Below are 17,912 nucleotides of genomic sequence, written 5' to 3' on the forward strand. Positions count from 1 at the left end.
TGCCACATCTGTAATACACAGTAATGTTAACTTCAGTGCTAATTGTTATAGCAGGTATTAGAAAAAATATATACTTTAAAATTATATACTTTATATAATATAAAAAAAAGAAAAGAAAAAGAAACGAAATTCTATGGAGCCCCTAAGGTTCCACAGAGAAGAGACAAATATAAATCGTGCGCACGAGATACTTATTCGTGCGCACATTTTAGCTAAAACCGGCGCACGAGATAGTTAAAATGTGCGCATGCTTTAATTAAACAGGCAAGCGACAACAGACAGCCGGGCTCATCAGTAGATGGCGGTAATGCCCCATAATATATTGTTGTCAGCTGCCGTTACAAACGAAGAAGAAGAAGAAGACAGCCATGCTCGACTGAAATATCGCAGTAACCAGCCAACTTTAGCTGTGTCAGTGAATGTTGGAGTGCAGGTATGTACAGTCCCTTAGCTTGAGTACTCTTTGCGCCGGCTGAGCCTGTTGTCTCTCAGTATGCGCAGTAAAGTTCTCAGACTTTAGATTATTCCATCTCTCATGGCAAGAGCAGCAAGAATGTCATTATATGACATTACGAGGTGGAAGTACAAGTTAACGAGCTCACTTCCTCTCTCCATTTTGTGTGTTTGTAAACACCCGACGTCACTACGGGAAGCCGTAGTGGACAATGACAAGGACAAGTCAAAATGTGGTAAATAACACTACTTCGTGCGCATGTCTTAATATATATCGCGCGCATGATTTAGCTTAATCATGCGCGCGAATAAGTATTTCGTGCGCACATTTAAATATATCGTGCACACGTTTTAGTATCTCATGTACACGAATATTTTTGTTCTCTGTGGCACCTAAGGGGCTCAGTAAAATTCAGATTCTACTCTTTGAGAGATAAAAACAAACACATGACCTCCTCTGTGATTTCCCTTTTAAACTAATGAGCTTGAAGTTCCCAATAAAGAGTTATTTAGGACTTTAAAGACACAGAGACGAGTTTGTTATTAGCATTTTCATGGAATTTATTAGCAGTATAAAATAGCATCAAAAGCAGCTGTGTCCTTAAAATTATCACTAAATATGAATAACTCATGGTCATATTTATGCCAGAAGAAAGGACTGATTGTCCTCCACTCTGCATATTGAGAGGGACAGGTCATGCCTAAGAGCAGCACATCATGTGACTTCACATCCAGCCAGCTAACAACCCGTCAGTCACTCTAATTCAGTGTGAGATTAAAACCAAACACACAGCACCCCCGGCTACTCCACTCCGGCACTTGAGAGACTGTTCATTACTGGAAATGTGTGGAAACATTGTCACATTAAATTTATGCATTTGAGTTTTAATTACCCACAGGTTATGTCTTTCATGGCAATTTCATGGAACCAGCCATGCACAGCCATCGGGGGCTCATTACACGATCACTGTGTCACACTGTTGAGGAAAAGCGAATCAACAGGACTTATTTAAATGGTGTCCTCATTATAGGGTTCAAGTTTATTAAATATTTTCTAAAAGCATGGACATGTGAGGTGTTTCCATTCTCTGTGAAACTTTCAGTGATGTGACCTCAGTGTTTGGCTCCATATGTTATCTGTAGTTTCAGACCCAGCTGTTCCAAAGCTTCATGTTTTTTTTTCTTTTATTAAAAAAAAATCTCCAGGGAAGCAGTCATAGCTGACATTTGTCATGGGATTCTGTGACCACATCACACTGAGCCAAATCCAGACCTGTCTCTTCTGATTGTGTGGCAAAATTGGATTTTCATCCAAGCGTTCAGCCTCCCTCGCCATTATCAGCCGTTTTAAAAACATCATATCTTCATCTACATTTATCATTGACTGTGAAAGGAGGTGAACACCACGCCGACGAGGCAATCGAGTGCTCTATCTTTCAGTCAGATAGCAGCGTGCAGGAGTAATGTGTGCAGATGTATTGTGCGCTGGATGTGCCTCATTCACAGTAATGAGAGTAAATTTGAAAGGCTGTGATCCATGAGATAAGTGACCTTTCTCTGTTGACTGGATGGTAATGCTTTTCACCCTGCAAACAGCTGACCTGAATACATGTATGAATGTTGAAATTTTGAGAAATACCAAGTTGATCCATGAAGAGGCCTTCATGAAATGTAAAATGTAGAAACATTTATTCTGTTAAATTACCATCTTTGAGCTTCATTGTAAACCAGAAAGTAGAAATACAACACCAGATAGGAGTTAAAATTCAACGTAGAATTTTCAGATCAAATATATATCATTTAAGTTTCTATATTTATTCTCTAAGATCATGGAAAATCTATTACTAAACATGAAAAATAATCTCTCCTTTGAAAACCCTAATCCTCTTAATCTTCATCGAGGCAGAAACATCCAGTATGTTGTCCAGTTTTTAGCCAGCCCCTGCCAATGTTACATGAACGCTTTTATTCAGATTCAATGAACATTTAATCACTAACAGAGCAGATATAAAACACACGGCTCACTGTCCTCCAGAGACCAGGATTGGTGCTGCGTGCCTTCAAAGTGTTGTAATTAACACTGGACGGAGCACCAGAAGAGTCCGGCTGAGCAGATACAATGCCAGCTTGTCCCTTGTTTCAGTCTTGGTGCTCACGTGGCCTAAACTCAGGTGGCCTGAGTGATTGGGGAGAGGCAGGGAGAGAAGGGGGAGGGTTGGGACAAATCTCTCTTAATTCAGACATTGCCAAAATGGTCATTTGTCCTTAAGTGAGATGAATGAGACTTGTGGTTGAGTGACTGGCTGATTGAACGGAGTGGGGATGTGAGGAAATTGAGTTGCCTGACCCATCACGGGCCTGACAGAGTGGGGTGGTGTGGAGACAAAGGGAGGCATGGGAGGAGCACCTGGTCTCAACAAAAACATGTTATTAGAAACATCTGAATATCTGATTTTATTGTTGAGTTGAAAAAAAAAACAGTGTCACGTGGTGTTCTGTGTTTATTCTTCCATTCTCATATTTTTTCATAGCAGAGGATAAAGATTCACTGTATCTCAGATGTTCTTCACTCAAGTTATGTGGCACTGGGATTGAAAACATTTACTCTAGATTGACTGTCAAAATCTTTGTTGTAGGCTTGGCTGAGATAAATGACATAGCTTTCTATATTTTTGCACATTTTATGGACTCACAGAGTCTTTGGTCTTTTCGAACAAGTAGACCAACTTTCATACCCTACAAAATAAACTTAAGAATTAAAAATGTTGGCTAGCTTAAGTCAAGCAAAGGACTTATCCAAACAGCAAATGGCTTTTTAGATATTTAGTTTTTCTCAGCCGTCACTGATTTTTGGTATCTCATCTAAATTCAAAATCAACAGATTATCACATCATCATGATAGAAATTGGACAAAGAATCATGTTAGATTTCAAAGTTTTGCTGAGTTTTCTCTTTGGTTCATTATTTTTCTTTTACTTCATTATGTTGAAATACTAAACAGCAATTTAACCCTTACACTTTTAAGATGACTATTCAATATTTTCAACATTTCTTCCCATTCAGGAACAATCAGAAACAAGGACACACACATGGGTTTATCAGCTTCTGCTTACTTTTCTCATTTTCTACCTTCAGCCTGGCATTTCAACATTTTTGCATTTGCTGCATGGAAAATCCGACTTCTCTTGATATTTATTCATGTCTTTTTCTGTGTTTCCTGTTTTATTTTGTAGTTCTTGCTCCCTGTGGAGGAGTTTGACTTCCTGTCCTTGTGTTTCCCTCCACTTGGACTGCACTAATCAGTTTTGCCTGTGTTTCCTCTCAAAGCCGTGTTTCATTAGCCTTCTGTGTCTTTTTTCTGTTCCCCTTTTGCTTTATTTTAAATCCTCAAAATGTTGCATTTATTCCAATTTTTTACCCAAAAGTCTTAACATTTTTTATCAGGCAATGTCATAGACGAGATCTGTGGATTCTGGTATCTAATGTAGTCAGAGTTGTTTTAATGTTTTTTTTTTTTTTTTTTTTTTAAATTAATTTTCTGATGCTTTACTTTTTTCCCCTGGTGTTTTCTTTTCTTTTTTTCTTTTTTTCTTTTTTTTTATTTTTATTTATTTATTTTTTTATTATTATTATTTTTTTTTTTTTACCTTTTTATATTGTTTTATGCTTTACTGTTAAATATGTGGTTGTGTTCTTGCCCTCACATTATTTTTTTATTTCTGTTTTACTGTTCATTTTCATTTTGTGAGGCACTTTGTAACCAAGTTTTGAAAAGTGTTTTACACATAAAGTTTATTATTATTACTGACAGTTTGTTTGGTCAATACAAGGGATTTTTTTCCCCTTGATTTTTTTTTCCTGATTTTGGATTTTTGTTATTTGTTAAAGAAGTTCTTTGATTTGTCTGCACTTGGGTCATCTTCAACCACTAGGCCAAACCAGCACCGAAGAAACATCTTTCAATCTTCAAGGTACCCAGCATGCTTTTTGTGAACACACATAAATAAATATACAGAGATCCCTGTGTCATTAAAGATTAATCCCCTAATAGAAAACAAATATTGCTCTGAGTCTGTGTCTTGTCTTTGCACCTCGAGGTTGTGTGTGGCCAAGTTCACGATGGGATATTTCAGTACTGGATTACTCTGGCATGTTGATCTTATAACAGATGACAGAGAATGTGGCCCTCTCAAATGACAAACATTGGCAGCCAGTTGCTCACATCCGCTGTCAGACAATAATAACTAGACTGCCAGTGCAGAGTTGGAGGTTGTACACCGAGCAATTTGCCAGCGCTGGAAGAATGTTTTAGGTGGGCCAAACCTTTTTAATTCTCCGGTTCTCAACAGGGGGAGGGTGGAAGTTGGATCCTGGTTTTGGGTGCCTACGTTTGTTGGCGAGGATGAATACTTCTGTCTTTATTTTTCATCTGGTCGTTCTTGCAGGTAAGAACTTGTTTGAAAGTACAGAGATATGTGTAAGATACTAGCCAGTGATCACTCTAAATGCTCTTATTCTGATAAAAAACCAATGAGCAACTTTTATTCTCTACTGACCAACTTCTTGATTGACAGGAGCATGTGCGCTCTTTTCATATTTCTTCTCAACCTTTTGCCTGTCTGTCGCTACATGATACCACCTGCAAACTTGCATTCAAACAGCTTCTTAGTCAGCTGATCTACACGTCTCGAGAACTGCTCAACCATTGAAACAACATGTTGGTGCAGAATGACCTTCATTTCAAGGTCTTCTGAAAAATGAAAGGGGATCCTGCTGTGGCGTGTGACAGATATACAGCAGAAAGTATTTAAGAGAACATCTCTATTAAGCAGCTCAAAGCAGTGCTATCATGTGCTCAAATGTAGCATTGCTGCATCTGGATCCTATATATATAACAACGTGATATCCGTACTTAATGTGTACTACAGGTTTTAAATCATGTGGTTGAAAGTGTTTTCAACTGGGAAAGCTGGCAGATCATAAAATATATCACATCATTTAAAATACATTAACAGAATTAAAAATGTAAACATTAAAGCTGTGGGTGTTCATTTTGCCTCCTTCGGACAAGAGATGACTCTTTTCCAAGTGCTTTTCCTGTCCATGTCCTGTACATGTAAATACTCTAAACAGTTGATATTTTGTCCCTGATATTTTTGGCCACACAAAGGCTTCAGAGTTTAGTTCAGTCTGTTCAAAAGACAGATAAAAACTCCTTATAGAAGCTTTAAAATCAATAATATGAAAATCTGCACACCAAGCTGAAGCTTTCACACTGTAAACACATCTGAAGTGGGCACCCTACTTACATACATTCACAGACATCTTGAACCTGAACCACGTGTCACGTCTATTTTCAACTCTACAAATGATCTCACTCCAGGTATCAGATGTTCTCAAAGCAACGTTTGACTTTGACTCAGCATAATGATTTTCCAGAGGCACCCTGGGGAGTAGAGAGGAACACATTTCCCTATCTTGTCTAAATAACCTGTATGTGTTCTTGTACTCTCCAGGTGCTGCTTGGGCCTCTTCAGATGAAACACGTCTGGTCAAAAACATCTTCACGGGGTACAACAAGGTTGTACGTCCTGTCACTCACTTTAAGGACCCAGTGGTCGTAACTGTGGGCCTTCAGCTCATCCAGCTCATCAGTGTGGTGAGGTCTCATGTCGCATAAGATTTCAGCCTATGTGTATTAAGATTCGCTGTCATCAGCTGTCTAAACATATTTATCTGCACTTGCAGGATGAGGTCAGCCAAATCGTCAGCAGCAATGTGCGACTGAAACAGGTTGGAAAGCTCCCCCAAAAACACTCTGTGTGACACTGCTGAGGGCTAAAAAAAAAGCAAAAGCAGGGGCAGTAATAACTCTTATTCTGGATGCCTGAGAATGACTCTCTAAACTGAAAGAAAAAAACATTAATAAGCCTAGAAATTCAGTTGAAATATGTGAAGATCTAAATTTTAAAGCAAATGAAGATTCAGTAGTGACAAATGTACTGCGAAAACAAAACACCATCTTCAGATTACATACTCAGGGTCTCTAATCCTGGTCTTTTGTTGTTCATTTTGTTTATCACTCTTTGAAGGATTAATTCTTTGTCTTATTGTTGATTTTCCTCTAAAAGATTTAAAGAAGCATACTCAGGTTCTCGAAATCCTCTCCAAACAAATCCTTTTTAGAAAATCCTGTCTTTATTTTAAAGATTTACCATCTCAGCCTGCTCGATCTTCCTTGATGTACTCATGTTTTTATTTTTTTTTCACTCTAGTTGACATTGCTGCATTGTTTCCACGCTTTTCTCTGTCTCTTTTTTCAGCAATGGACAGATGTGAACTTGAAGTGGAACCCAGAGGATTACGGCGGCATCAGAAAGATCAGAGTTCCCTCCACTGACATTTGGCGCCCTGATCTGGTCCTCTACAACAAGTATGTTATCAGGCTATATTTAATCCATGTCATGACTTTTATTTTCCTGAAACCTTTTTTTTTTCAATCACTGTAAGCTCTGAGTGACCTAAAATATCCCGACTTGTAGAAACAATCAGCACACCTGTCAGTGATGCTATGGGGGGGTCACACTTTCCTATATACCAGTTTGGAATGTGTGAAAGCTCAGATTTCATTAGGCTAAATCTGGACCGTATAGCAGGTCCTCCCCCCTCCTCCCACCATATGCTGCTTCTGACACACTGCTGCTTTTCCCTGACAACCAGCCTTGCTGCCGCGACAACTTGTGCCAAGTGTCGCCCTGGTTGGCTGTGCTGCACCCGTCCTCAGGCGCTGATGTCCCCTTGTGTTAATATTTAACTTATTATCTCCAACACTGATGTCACCTGTGTTTGTCTCTGCCTGCAGTGCTGATGGGGATTTTGCCATTGTTCATGAGACCAAAGTGTTGCTGGAGCACACAGGGCTGATCACGTGGAACCCCCCTGCCATCTTTAAGAGCTACTGTGAAATTATCGTGCTGCATTTCCCCTTTGACCTCCAGAACTGCAGTATGAAGCTGGGGACCTGGACCTACGATGGAAACCTGGTCGTTGTTAATCCTGTAATTCATCAAATCAATCACAGAAATACATTTTGCAAATGATGAAAAGACTCTTTGGATATCAGTTAAACACAAAGCAAGAAAGCAGCAGGTTTAGCTAACCTTAACACGAAGCCACAGGACAAACAAGCTGCCAGACAAAGGGTAAAAATATGCCTCATAAATTAGAACAGCTAACAAAGATGTTCTTTATGGTTTGGAAACCAGGATGCAGTGGTGTGCACTGACTCTTTAAAGGATAGGGGCAAAAAGAAAAGAAAAGAAAAAAAAGCATCTACAGTGTGCTTTTTTTGCCACCAGAGTGGGCACTTTTGCACATGTTTTGGCTCCAAAGAGGGCACTTTAGCCTGAGTTTTTCACCAATTGGGCCATGAAGGGGGTCACTTGTTGAAAAACTACTCCCCCCTGGGACTGACAGTATTTCCCACATCTAACTCTTAGAAAAGGATTTTTTTTTCCAAAACGGCAATTTCCTTAATCCAAAACTGCTTTTACAGCTGTTGAAGAAACGTAGATGTCTTTGCAATTTACTTATTATCAATTTTTTTTTAGAGCACATACAATAAGTCAAGCTGAATTACATCTCTTTAAGTTATTTTTCTTTAAGCACAGTGAAACTCACCAAAAAAGAAAAGAAAAGCAAACATCTACACATTCATTGTTATATCTCAATTTAATGTTGATGGTAAATAAAGGTCTACTCAAAGTGTGCCTGCAAAAACAGATTCTGTCCTTCAGTCACCCGTGTGTTTCTCTTCCCCACACCAGGACAGTGACCGCCCTGATCTGAGTAACTTCATGGAAAGTGGAGAGTGGGTGATGAAGGATTTCCGCGGCTGGAAGCACTGGGTGTACTACGCCTGCTGCCCTGAAACCCCTTACCTGGACATCACCTACCATTTCCTCATGCTGAGGCTCCCACTGTACTTCATCGTCAACGTCATCATCCCCTGCATGCTCTTCTCCTTCCTGACTGGACTGGTCTTCTACCTCCCGACAGACTCTGGTGAGTGGACACTCAGACTTGATTTTGTCTCCTGTCTGGTATGAAACAAAGAGAATCAGAAGAAGTTACATCAAGCAGTACATGAAAAAAGCTCTTTCATGGACAAAAACATGACAGGGTGAATTAAAACTACAGATGAGCTGTAAGTACCCTCGATCCTTGTTCCTAATTCTCCTTGTCAGTTGGAGGTGTCCCTACATCCCAAGCTTAGAACTTCTCTGCCTGTGTGCACATCTGGCCCTCCTCCCAGTATGTGGGTCTGCCTCATTACCCAGGGTCCCTCTGTGCTGTCATGTCTGAAAGCAGGCCTTTGCTTTAATGTATAATACATCACTTGATCCCCGTTTCTGATATGACTGCTGACAGGGAAGTGTGGATGAGAAGCTGGCACCAAAAGACGCTCTCTCTGGGATAACCGCTCTCTTACTGAGCAACAAAAACAACATGTCTTGCATTTTATTCTTGAAATGGTGTCAGAATCTGTTTACGTGGGCTATTGTTGGTTTGAGAAACAGCATCAAAGAGGGCTCTCGCTCTTTCAGTGAGGTTTTCTTCCATGACTGAATCGCGCTGTTGATGTGTTGTTGATTGGTGATTGGGCGGTTTTGAAAGCAAAGTGTTTAAGCCAGAGAACGGCTCTCATCAGCTTTGAAGCAGTTTAATAAGATTGTTATTTGGTCTGTACCATGACCTGGTTTTGGGATATTTTAACGCCTTTTACGTAACTGTCGGTCCAAACAAAGTAATCTGAACCTGGATCTACAAGGTGTTTCTCAGACCTGTTAACGTTACTGCACAAAGGATCATTCTGATATCACACAGGCAGCAGGTTGCATAATAAATGGAAGCTTTCCCCTATTTCATAACAAATCTTATTGAACCTTACATCCTTTCCAGACTTAGAATTACATGCCTGAATGTTAACAAATCACAAATATCCCTCATAATGCACCTGCTAATTGAAAAACAGTCTGTGCCTTGTTATAAGTTTTGACCTTTTTTTTTTTGAGTCGGTTTTTGCACAAAGATGTTTTGTTGCGTCCCTCAGGTGAGAAGATGACCCTCAGTATTTCCGTCTTGCTGTCCCTCACTGTGTTCCTGCTGGTTATCGTGGAGCTGATCCCGTCTACCTCCAGCGCTGTACCTCTCATTGGGAAGTACATGCTCTTCACTATGGTCTTTGTCATTGCCTCTATTATCATCACCGTCATCGTCATCAACACCCACCATCGCTCACCAAGCACTCACACCATGCCCGACTGGGTTCGCAAGGTAAGTAAAAGACATAAACTTTGTCTATTTTCCATCTGTGCATGCTTTGGAAAACATCACTTACTGTTTCTTTAACTGTATTGTACTGCCATCTGGTGGTGACAGGTGACATTCCCTCTGTTTTTTACGGTAGGTTTTCATTGAAACCATTCCAAACATCATGTTCTTCTCAACAATGAAACGACCAGGAAAAGAAAAGCAGACCAAGAACATCTACGGTGCTGATTTTGACATCTCAGACATCTCTGGCAACCAATCCATTCCTGTCCCCTACCAGTCCCCCATCACCCAAAACCCTGATGTCCGCAGTGCCATTGAAGGAATCAAATACATCGCAGAGACCATGAAATCAGACGAGGAATCTAACAATGTAGGCTTTCCTACTCCTAACATGTCGCTTTCTCTTTGTTTTACCAGTCATGTGACACTCTCTTTTTTTCTGTGCAGGCTGCAGAGGAGTGGAAGTTTGTGGCGATGGTGTTGGATCACATTCTGCTCTGTGTCTTCATGGCTGTGTGTCTCATCGGCACATTAGGAGTGTTTGCAGGCCGTCTCATTGAGCTGAGCATGCTTTGAGGGCTGGTGCTCTCATGTTAGACTAGTTTAACTTCTCTGTTATAGCTCATATTTTGCATGCTGACGTCTTGGTTTGTTTGCTTTTAGGTGTTTGAAGAACGCTCCTATTTATGTTTGTACAAGTTCATGTATCTGTGCTCTGTTTTCTGACAGAAAAGTGCTGCTTTTCTTTTTTTAATGGGATATTTTAATATTTACAATTGTTTAATAATTCAACAAAGGAGAAAATATCCGACTTATTTACAGGGAACATAAATAAATGTTTTTCAAGGTTACTGATTTTTGTGTTTTTGTCAGATAATGTTTGTCACTGCCTCTCTCATGTCTGTGACTTTACATTTAATGATCAGTGTTGCACATTTTGAATTTTTCACCATCATAATAAAAAAATGAAATGAAGTAATCATAAGTTTTGGCTTACTTTTGCATACTTTCCTGGTCTGACAAGATGCTTAAGATGTGGAAAAAAGCAGTTTCAGGTGTACTCATGCTGGCACAAACAAAAACATGTTGAATAACAAGCAAACAAAAAAAAGTAGAGGTAGTCATGAGAATGCAAAGATCTCGATCTACTGACTCATGATCTCCTGTGCCAAACTAAGTTTATGAAGCAATTTTGACACGCGGTACTTCTAAGACCCTAAGATCTGATTAGGGGGGTGCACTTGGCACAGTCTGGGGGGCCTGGAGGGGCCTGGAGGGGCCAGGGTGGCCCCAGAGCAAAGCTCAGAGAGAATTAAGTGATTTAAGGAGTTTTTATAACTTTTTGGAAGTGATTCAACAACATGAAACGCTGTGGGCTATCGATACACAAAGCAACAAAATCTTCAAGGATGAAAAAAAACAAATACACCAATCAAAACACAAATAAATTAGAAAATGGCCTCAGAAATCTGAAATACCAGTCATAATTATGTAACAAAAAAGTCAGTTTTGGTATAAACTGAAATAAACAATTTAAAAATGTGAATTTGAATTAAAGGAAAAAGGAAAAAAACATGGCGTTTTAATTTCAACATTAGAGTCTATATTCAGACCTATATTATTTTACTTCATGCACAACCTTTGAATTTATCATTCTGACTTTTTACATCTTATATCTGATTTTTGTCTTATTCTATACATAAATAAACAAACAAATGAATAACTAAAAAAGGATAATAAAATTGATTACTTACCAACGTGACATTTTCATTGTGAAGGGGAAGTGTTTCCATTGCAACAATTATCATATTTAGTGTTTCTGTTAGAAAGATGCTGCATCACCTGATTTTTCCCTCTGATTGTGTGAAGGAAAATATGTTTCTTTTTGTTGCTCAGCCACTCACTCGCAAGGTGATCCGGATAAAGAATAAGGGGGCGCTGACCCAATAAAAACGCTCAGATCCCTCTGCGCCAAAGCTTGGCTGGCACACTGAGTCAGACAGGGCATGAGCGCGCTGAGAGGTGAGTGAAATACCAGTGAAAAAGAATTGTATCTACCTAACAGTTTTTACGAATGTATAGTTCTTGAAGTTTAGAAAATGATTGACTTGTTTATGATACATGAGGACTGCAGGTCAATCTGTTTCTTTCTTTCAATGTTTGTAACTCTTGAATTCCACAGGCAGCAAAGCAGGCATGAAAGCAGCCTGCTGACACCAACTTTCATCAGGGTACAGATCTGGACTCACCTTCTTCTCCAGGCATCATGTCCTTTGAGAGGCTCTTCCCAGCTCTCCTGGAGTGCTTTGGGATAATAACGTGTGGATACATCGCAGGAAGGACGGATGTTATCCCACCCACACAGGCTAAAGGACTGGGGAACTTTGTGTCCATGTTTGCCCTCCCGGCACTGCTCTTTAAGAACATGGTCCTGTTGGACTTGAGAAATGTGGTTTGGCCTTTCCTTTGGAGCATCCTTATTGCCAAAGTGTGTGTGTTTAGTCTTGTGTGTGTCCTCACGCTGATAGTTGCCAGTCCTGAGAAACGCTACAGCCAAGCTGGGATTTTCTCAATATTCGCCACCCAAAGCAACGATTTTGCTTTGGGATATCCCATAGGTGAGTATAAAACCTGTTATCCTATTATTCTGCTCTCACACCAGAGGAGTTTAACAAAAACACCACACTGATCCTCTTATAAGTAAAACCTGTGGTTAAGACCTAAAGTATTTACATGAAGTTTGGCCCCTGTTTGATTGACAGGTGTAACTGTCAGCCTGAAAAAAAAAAAAACCCTACTCTGAGTGAGCACTGTATGTATGTTTCTTCTACTGTAACCAGTATTAAAATCTGACTTTTATCTTCCTCTGTCTCCACAGTCGAGGCTCTCTACAAGAGCACAAACCCACAGTACCTTCAGTACATCTACCTGGTTGCACCTGTGTCCCTGATACTTCTGAATCCCATTGGTTTTGTATTCTGTGAGATCCAAAAGTGGAAGAACCAGGGGGACCACCAGAGGAGTAAACTTGTGACCGTAGGATGTGTAGTTTTACAAGTTCTGAAGAATCCCATCGTGTTCATGGTGATCCTCGGCCTCATCGCCCACTTTGTCCTGCATCAGAAAATTCCTGCCTTCATGGCTGAGTTTGTGGATTGCTTGGCGAGCGCTTTTGGGGGTGCGGCTCTCTTCTATTTGGGTCTGTCCATGGTGGGCCAGCTGAAGAAGCTAACTAGATCTGCATTTATGACACTTACACTACTACTAACAGCGAAACTGTGAGTAAAAGACTCCCATACTTAACCTAGGTATCATATTCTACAATTAATTAATTCTCTGTTATGAAGGAGACCTTTTGGTCGGCCAGTTGTCAAATGACTCTATCATGTTGTTTTAGTGGTTTTGAGTTAGGCTTTTCTCAGACCACAATCCCTCCAACCTAAAGAGTGATGGTATCAAATAACAACCCTCTGATGTGGCCTTCAGGTTGCTGATGCCCCTGATCTGCAAGGACATGGTGGAGCACTTGGATAATAGTAACATCAGCGCTAAAAACCACTCAAGTCTCTCCAATTATGCTTTCCTTTATGGAGTGTTTCCCACTGCACCAAGCGTGGCCATCTATGCTGTGTACTACAACGCTGATGTGGAAGTTGTGAGTTGTTTGCATCTTTTACAAACCTCTTTTCTGGGCCAGATTTCCCCAAGAACTTCTCCTTCATGATTTTTTTTACTCTGCATACAGGTAACCTCTGGGATGGTGATCAGTACTTTCCTCTCAGCACCGATCATGTACGTCTCCGCCTGGTTACTGTCAATCTGTCAAATGGATCCCAAGATTGTGACAAATTCACTGCAGAGTGTGACCATCAATATAAGCATACTGAGCTTAGTTTTGCTGGTGAGTTACAGCAACTTTTCAGCTCAGATGCAGTTTAGTTGAATTTGTAATCCCTGATTTTCTGGATGCAAAAAAATCTAAGTAACTTGAAATCCATTTTTCTTACAGATGTGGACAATAGCCGTTATTTTACTGAGTAGGAAAGTCAAAATAATACCACATTTGTTTACATTCAACCTCTTCTTGGCACAGGTGAGCAAATTTTCACATGAATCTTCTTCTTGAGAAACTTTTCTTCTCTAACTGTTTGTTATGATACTGTCTGTAGTTTATAACTTGCGTTGGAATGATCCTGTGGGACTTGATGATCACAGTGGACAACGACATTGGGCAGGTTCTGACTTTCACCATACTATGCACCGCTCTCTACAGCACTTATGTGTGGCCAGGTATGCTGGTACAGTATACTCCACAGTCACAGCAACCTTCCTTACATTAAGGGTTTGATTACTCATCATTCTGTCTTTGTAGCTCTGATAGCGCTCTCTCTGGTGCTTTTGAAGAGGTATGATGATCTGAGAGTTTCACCAGGCCACTTTGTCCTCGTAGGCTGGGGGTAAGTATTGAGCAGGTTTACTGCGGTTATGACTGGCTCAATAACATGAATCCCCAAACAAACTGTAATGCATTTCTTTTCTCTAACAGGATCCCAGTCTTTGTCACTGCTGTGTTGTTATTTTCCGGGGAAAAAATGTTTGACACAATTGACTCCTCATTCATTTACGGCAAATCACAGGTGACAACTTTTTTTTTTTTTGAGTGCAAGATAGTGACACTAGAAACTGTTGAGAAAAAGTAAATATTTTAATCTTATACAAGCCTTTTTGTCTTCCCTTGAACAGATAATCTGCACTTCCCTGGTAGCTTCCTTCAGTATACTGCTGGGAGGGTGCGCTCTACTGTGTCTCAGTAAAAGGAACAGGACCCCAAAAGAAATTTCCCCAGAAGGAAGCTCTGAAGATCTTGTGCCTGAAGTTAAAACAGAAACCAAGACTAAATTTGTGCTGGTGAACCCGTTTGGAGGGCTCTTTAAAGGTAGTATTCTTCAATAGGCTATTATATACGCAAATTATCAGAGACAGTAGCGATTTGTTTTTTATTAGAATAGAATAGAATAGAATAGAAAATACTTTATTTATCCCCGAGGGGAAATTCAGGAGTCACCGCAGCATTTAAGAAAACAAAAGTAAGAAAGAATATAGAAAGTGCAAAAAGGTCCATAAGAAATTAGATGACGACATCCCGTCCACCACTCGTCCACCACTCTCCAGCCCAGCCAGTCTCCACCTCCACAGGGTCCAGGACTGAGCCTCCCCAGCAGTCCGTTCAGTCTCTGTCACCTAGATCCTGTCTGCTCACAGCAGGCGAAGCTCCTCCGATGTGTCGCCGGCGTCCGATGTCAGCTCCGTTAGCCACGTCCGTGAACAGCACGATGCCGCTGGGTTAGCACGGCTAGCTCGTCCATCCCCCGGAGCTGGATCCCACATTCCCAACAACGATGGATGGAAGGACAGGTCCACGTTGTCATCTCCCAGCTCACACCCGAGAACCAGCACGTCGTCCTCACCTCCTCCTCCTCAGCTCGAGGAAAATCATCAAGCCCTTCACTAGTTAGCATTGGCATGCTACAGGCTGCTAACAGCTGAGTTTGCATGTAAACAATGCAGCCATAGTTACATGTAGGATCTCCAGACAAACACAGGAGAAAAGTAGTCAAAAATATCGCCGAAGCCACAAAAAGTTTGGTGTCCGTGACCGACAATGAACCATACAAAGTGATGATCCACTCCAAATACAAAGATTACGAAAAAGAGACGAAAAAAATTCCAAGAAACGGACAAAGACGAGAGAGCTGCTGCAACAGGCAGCTACTTGGGTAGCGCCTAGCAACGGAAAAAAAGCTATAATATTATATATTATATTATTATATATATTATAATAAATAATATAAATATAATATATATATTATATATATAAATATAAATATATTATTATATATATATATTATTATATATTATAATAATATATATTAGCTATAATAATCAATAAATATGACTAATAAAGGGCCAGCTTTATTTTTTTAGTTGATTGATAGACATGATGAGAGTAGTGAGGCTGTTCCTGGTGTTGCTCTTGCTGTACAAACCAATTACTATTTTGGTTTTGAACAACAAGAAGCAAGAATTCAACAATATAACACAATCACTTTAACCGAAGAAATGCTACAAGATGTATATTTTAAATAACAACAAGATGTACAGTTTATATATATATATATATATATATATATATATATATATATATATATATATATATATATATATATATATATATATATATGAGTAAATCATGGTCTTTGCCTGTTTGCAACCTTCAGGTCAGAGCAAGTTCCCTTTCAAAGACTACCTGCTCTTTCATGTGGATGAGCTCCAGCAGATTTCAGACCGGCAAGAGGCCCGGCATGAGATCTTGTGTCTGCTCCTGATTGTCAGCCTGCTTGCTGTAAGTAAACCACTATCATCTTTGCATTATAACATCAAGTATAATCAGATACAAACACCTGGGCTGATCTCTGACCTTACGTTTTTTAACATACACCTGTCTTAATGCTCACTACGGTAGAACCTATGCAGCTGCTTGTGGTGGCTCCTTTACCGCTCGCCTGGTAGACTTTACTTGGAGCTACAGTTTTTTTGCGCTGTGGTCAACTTTGGACAGGTTAGTGATCAAGATACTATTCAAAGAACAAAGACTGATGACATTTGCTGTTATATGTTCCCTTGTCATAACATGTTTTCTGTTCTCAGGGTTTTCTCTCTTTTGCGGTATTTGGTCTGGACAAGCACTTGATGACACTGCTTTTTAAAAGGTAATAAACATTTCTCATTGACGAAAGTGTGTTTATTTATATATTCCCACATCATACTGGATGCTCTGTGCTTCATACCGCTAAAACCATGTTGTGTCCATTGATAACAGGTTTGGAAAATCAGACTTCAGAGGGCCTAACATGGCTGCTAAGCGGAGATGGGCTAACAAGGCATTTAAGAGGAGAAGAGTCAATAAAGGCCCTATGCTAGGAACGCCAGTGAAAAGCACCCCAGATTTACAGAGACTGACGAGCAGAATCCTCGGGAAGAAGGATCTGGAGCAGAAAAAGGGAGAAAAAACACTGCTGACTGGTTCATCAAAAAGCCAGCTACAAGAGAATAAAAAGGTGATGATCCATTATCTGTCTCCTGTATCCACAATACCTGTTCAACCACCAGCCAAGGAGGAACAAAGAACTAGTGAAAGTGAGGCAACACATCAAGAGAAGGACTGCAAGAGGAAAAAGAGGCTAAAAATGAAACATATTGATCGAGAGAACTTAGCCAGAGAAGATTAACTGTGAAGTGAAGTGAAGAAGAGAGGCCTGATTTGTTGATTGGAGATGTAAAATGAGGTAATCAAGATACCTGTTGCAATGATAAGTGTGATGATTCAGCTATCATTTTTGATGATCTTAAAATAAGATAAAATTCTTCTATAAATGGATTTAACACTCATGTTATCATATGTCTCACTGTGTGTCTGTCTCATTACCCAGAGTCCTCCTGTGTTGTCATGTCTCAAAGCCAGCCTGCGCTTTAATGTGTAATCCATCACTTGATGTCAGTCTTTGACAGAACTGCTGACAGAGTATGAACAAGATGTCGGTCTCCGCTATCATTGTTGCTCTCCCAACAAAAACATGTTTTGCATTTTCCTCTGCGGTGGTGACGAGAGCATTTTTCTTTGTGCTGTTTTTCTTTGAACGACAACTAACAATGCTGCCTAATCTTTTAATGTGATTTTCTTTTATTGAGCGAACAACCTGGTCATTGTGTTGTGGAAAAACTAGGGTGAACTCCAAACTGGAAAAATATTTGATTTATAAGTCAAAAACAGTTCCCCCTGGTGGCAGCTACCAAAAATACTCATTGCGGGGGTCATGACTTGGTGTACGAGGATATTCAATGCCCTGTAAAATAATGATAACTCCCATTGGACAAAATTTAACTCACCTTATTAGCTTTTCTGTGTTGAGGACCAAACTTGGGGATCTTCTGTGTAGTGACCTGGCATTAAACAGAGCCACTGACCCACTTTCTTTAGTTACAACATATCATCCAGTCTGCAGGGGAATTAGACCTGTTTAGTTTGTATAATTGTTTGACCGGCAGTATTATTAAACAGTTAC

General features: G+C 40.0%; 2 protein-coding genes across 2 annotated transcripts; both read left to right on the top strand.

The window, feature by feature from the left end:
• Positions 1 to 358: 358 nt before the first annotated feature.
• Positions 359 to 10,593, top strand: LOC141808256 (acetylcholine receptor subunit alpha). The gene is made up of 10 exons (XM_074694770.1): positions 359 to 433; positions 4,803 to 4,898; positions 5,970 to 6,112; positions 6,202 to 6,246; positions 6,777 to 6,886; positions 7,316 to 7,511; positions 8,280 to 8,517; positions 9,566 to 9,789; positions 9,923 to 10,159; positions 10,237 to 10,593. Exons 2-10 carry the CDS (start codon positions 4,856 to 4,858, stop codon positions 10,363 to 10,365), a joined length of 1,365 nt encoding a protein of 454 aa, XP_074550871.1. The 5' UTR covers positions 359 to 433; positions 4,803 to 4,855; the 3' UTR covers positions 10,366 to 10,593.
• A 1,462-nt stretch (positions 10,594 to 12,055) lies between these two features.
• Positions 12,056 to 17,330, top strand: LOC141808670 (lysosomal cholesterol signaling protein-like). Its single transcript, XM_074695343.1, has 14 exons — positions 12,056 to 12,407; positions 12,668 to 13,067; positions 13,276 to 13,444; positions 13,535 to 13,690; positions 13,799 to 13,882; positions 13,959 to 14,079; positions 14,162 to 14,246; positions 14,336 to 14,426; positions 14,533 to 14,725; positions 16,068 to 16,192; positions 16,313 to 16,408; positions 16,498 to 16,559; positions 16,670 to 16,907; positions 17,280 to 17,330. Exons 1-14 carry the CDS (start codon positions 12,056 to 12,058, stop codon positions 17,328 to 17,330), a joined length of 2,223 nt encoding a protein of 740 aa, XP_074551444.1.
• Positions 17,331 to 17,912: the final 582 nt, after the last annotated feature.

The sequence above is a fragment of the Halichoeres trimaculatus genome, unplaced genomic scaffold (genome assembly GCF_033239565.1).
Source record: "Halichoeres trimaculatus isolate MK-OKI-2021-1 unplaced genomic scaffold, fHalTri1.1 fHalTri1_scaffold_19, whole genome shotgun sequence".
Lineage (NCBI taxonomy): Eukaryota > Metazoa > Chordata > Actinopteri > Labriformes > Labridae > Halichoeres > Halichoeres trimaculatus.

Excerpts from the sequence above, each read along its gene's own strand:
- LOC141808256 (XM_074694770.1), top strand. The coding sequence starts at position 4,856 with ATGAATACTTCTGTCTTTATTTTTCATCTGGTCGTTCTTGCAG. Across the intron at positions 4,899-5,969 it reads TCATCTGGTCGTTCTTGCAG|GTGCTGCTTGGGCCTCTTCA; the intron begins GTAAGAACTTGT and ends TGTACTCTCCAG. Across the intron at positions 9,790-9,922 it reads TGCCCGACTGGGTTCGCAAG|GTTTTCATTGAAACCATTCC; the intron begins GTAAGTAAAAGA and ends TTTTTACGGTAG.
- LOC141808670 (XM_074695343.1), top strand. The coding sequence starts at position 12,056 with ATGTCCTTTGAGAGGCTCTTCCCAGCTCTCCTGGAGTGCTTTGGGATA. Across the intron at positions 14,427-14,532 it reads TCATTTACGGCAAATCACAG|ATAATCTGCACTTCCCTGGT; the intron begins GTGACAACTTTT and ends TCCCTTGAACAG. Across the intron at positions 16,409-16,497 it reads CTGTGGTCAACTTTGGACAG|GGTTTTCTCTCTTTTGCGGT; the intron begins GTTAGTGATCAA and ends TTCTGTTCTCAG.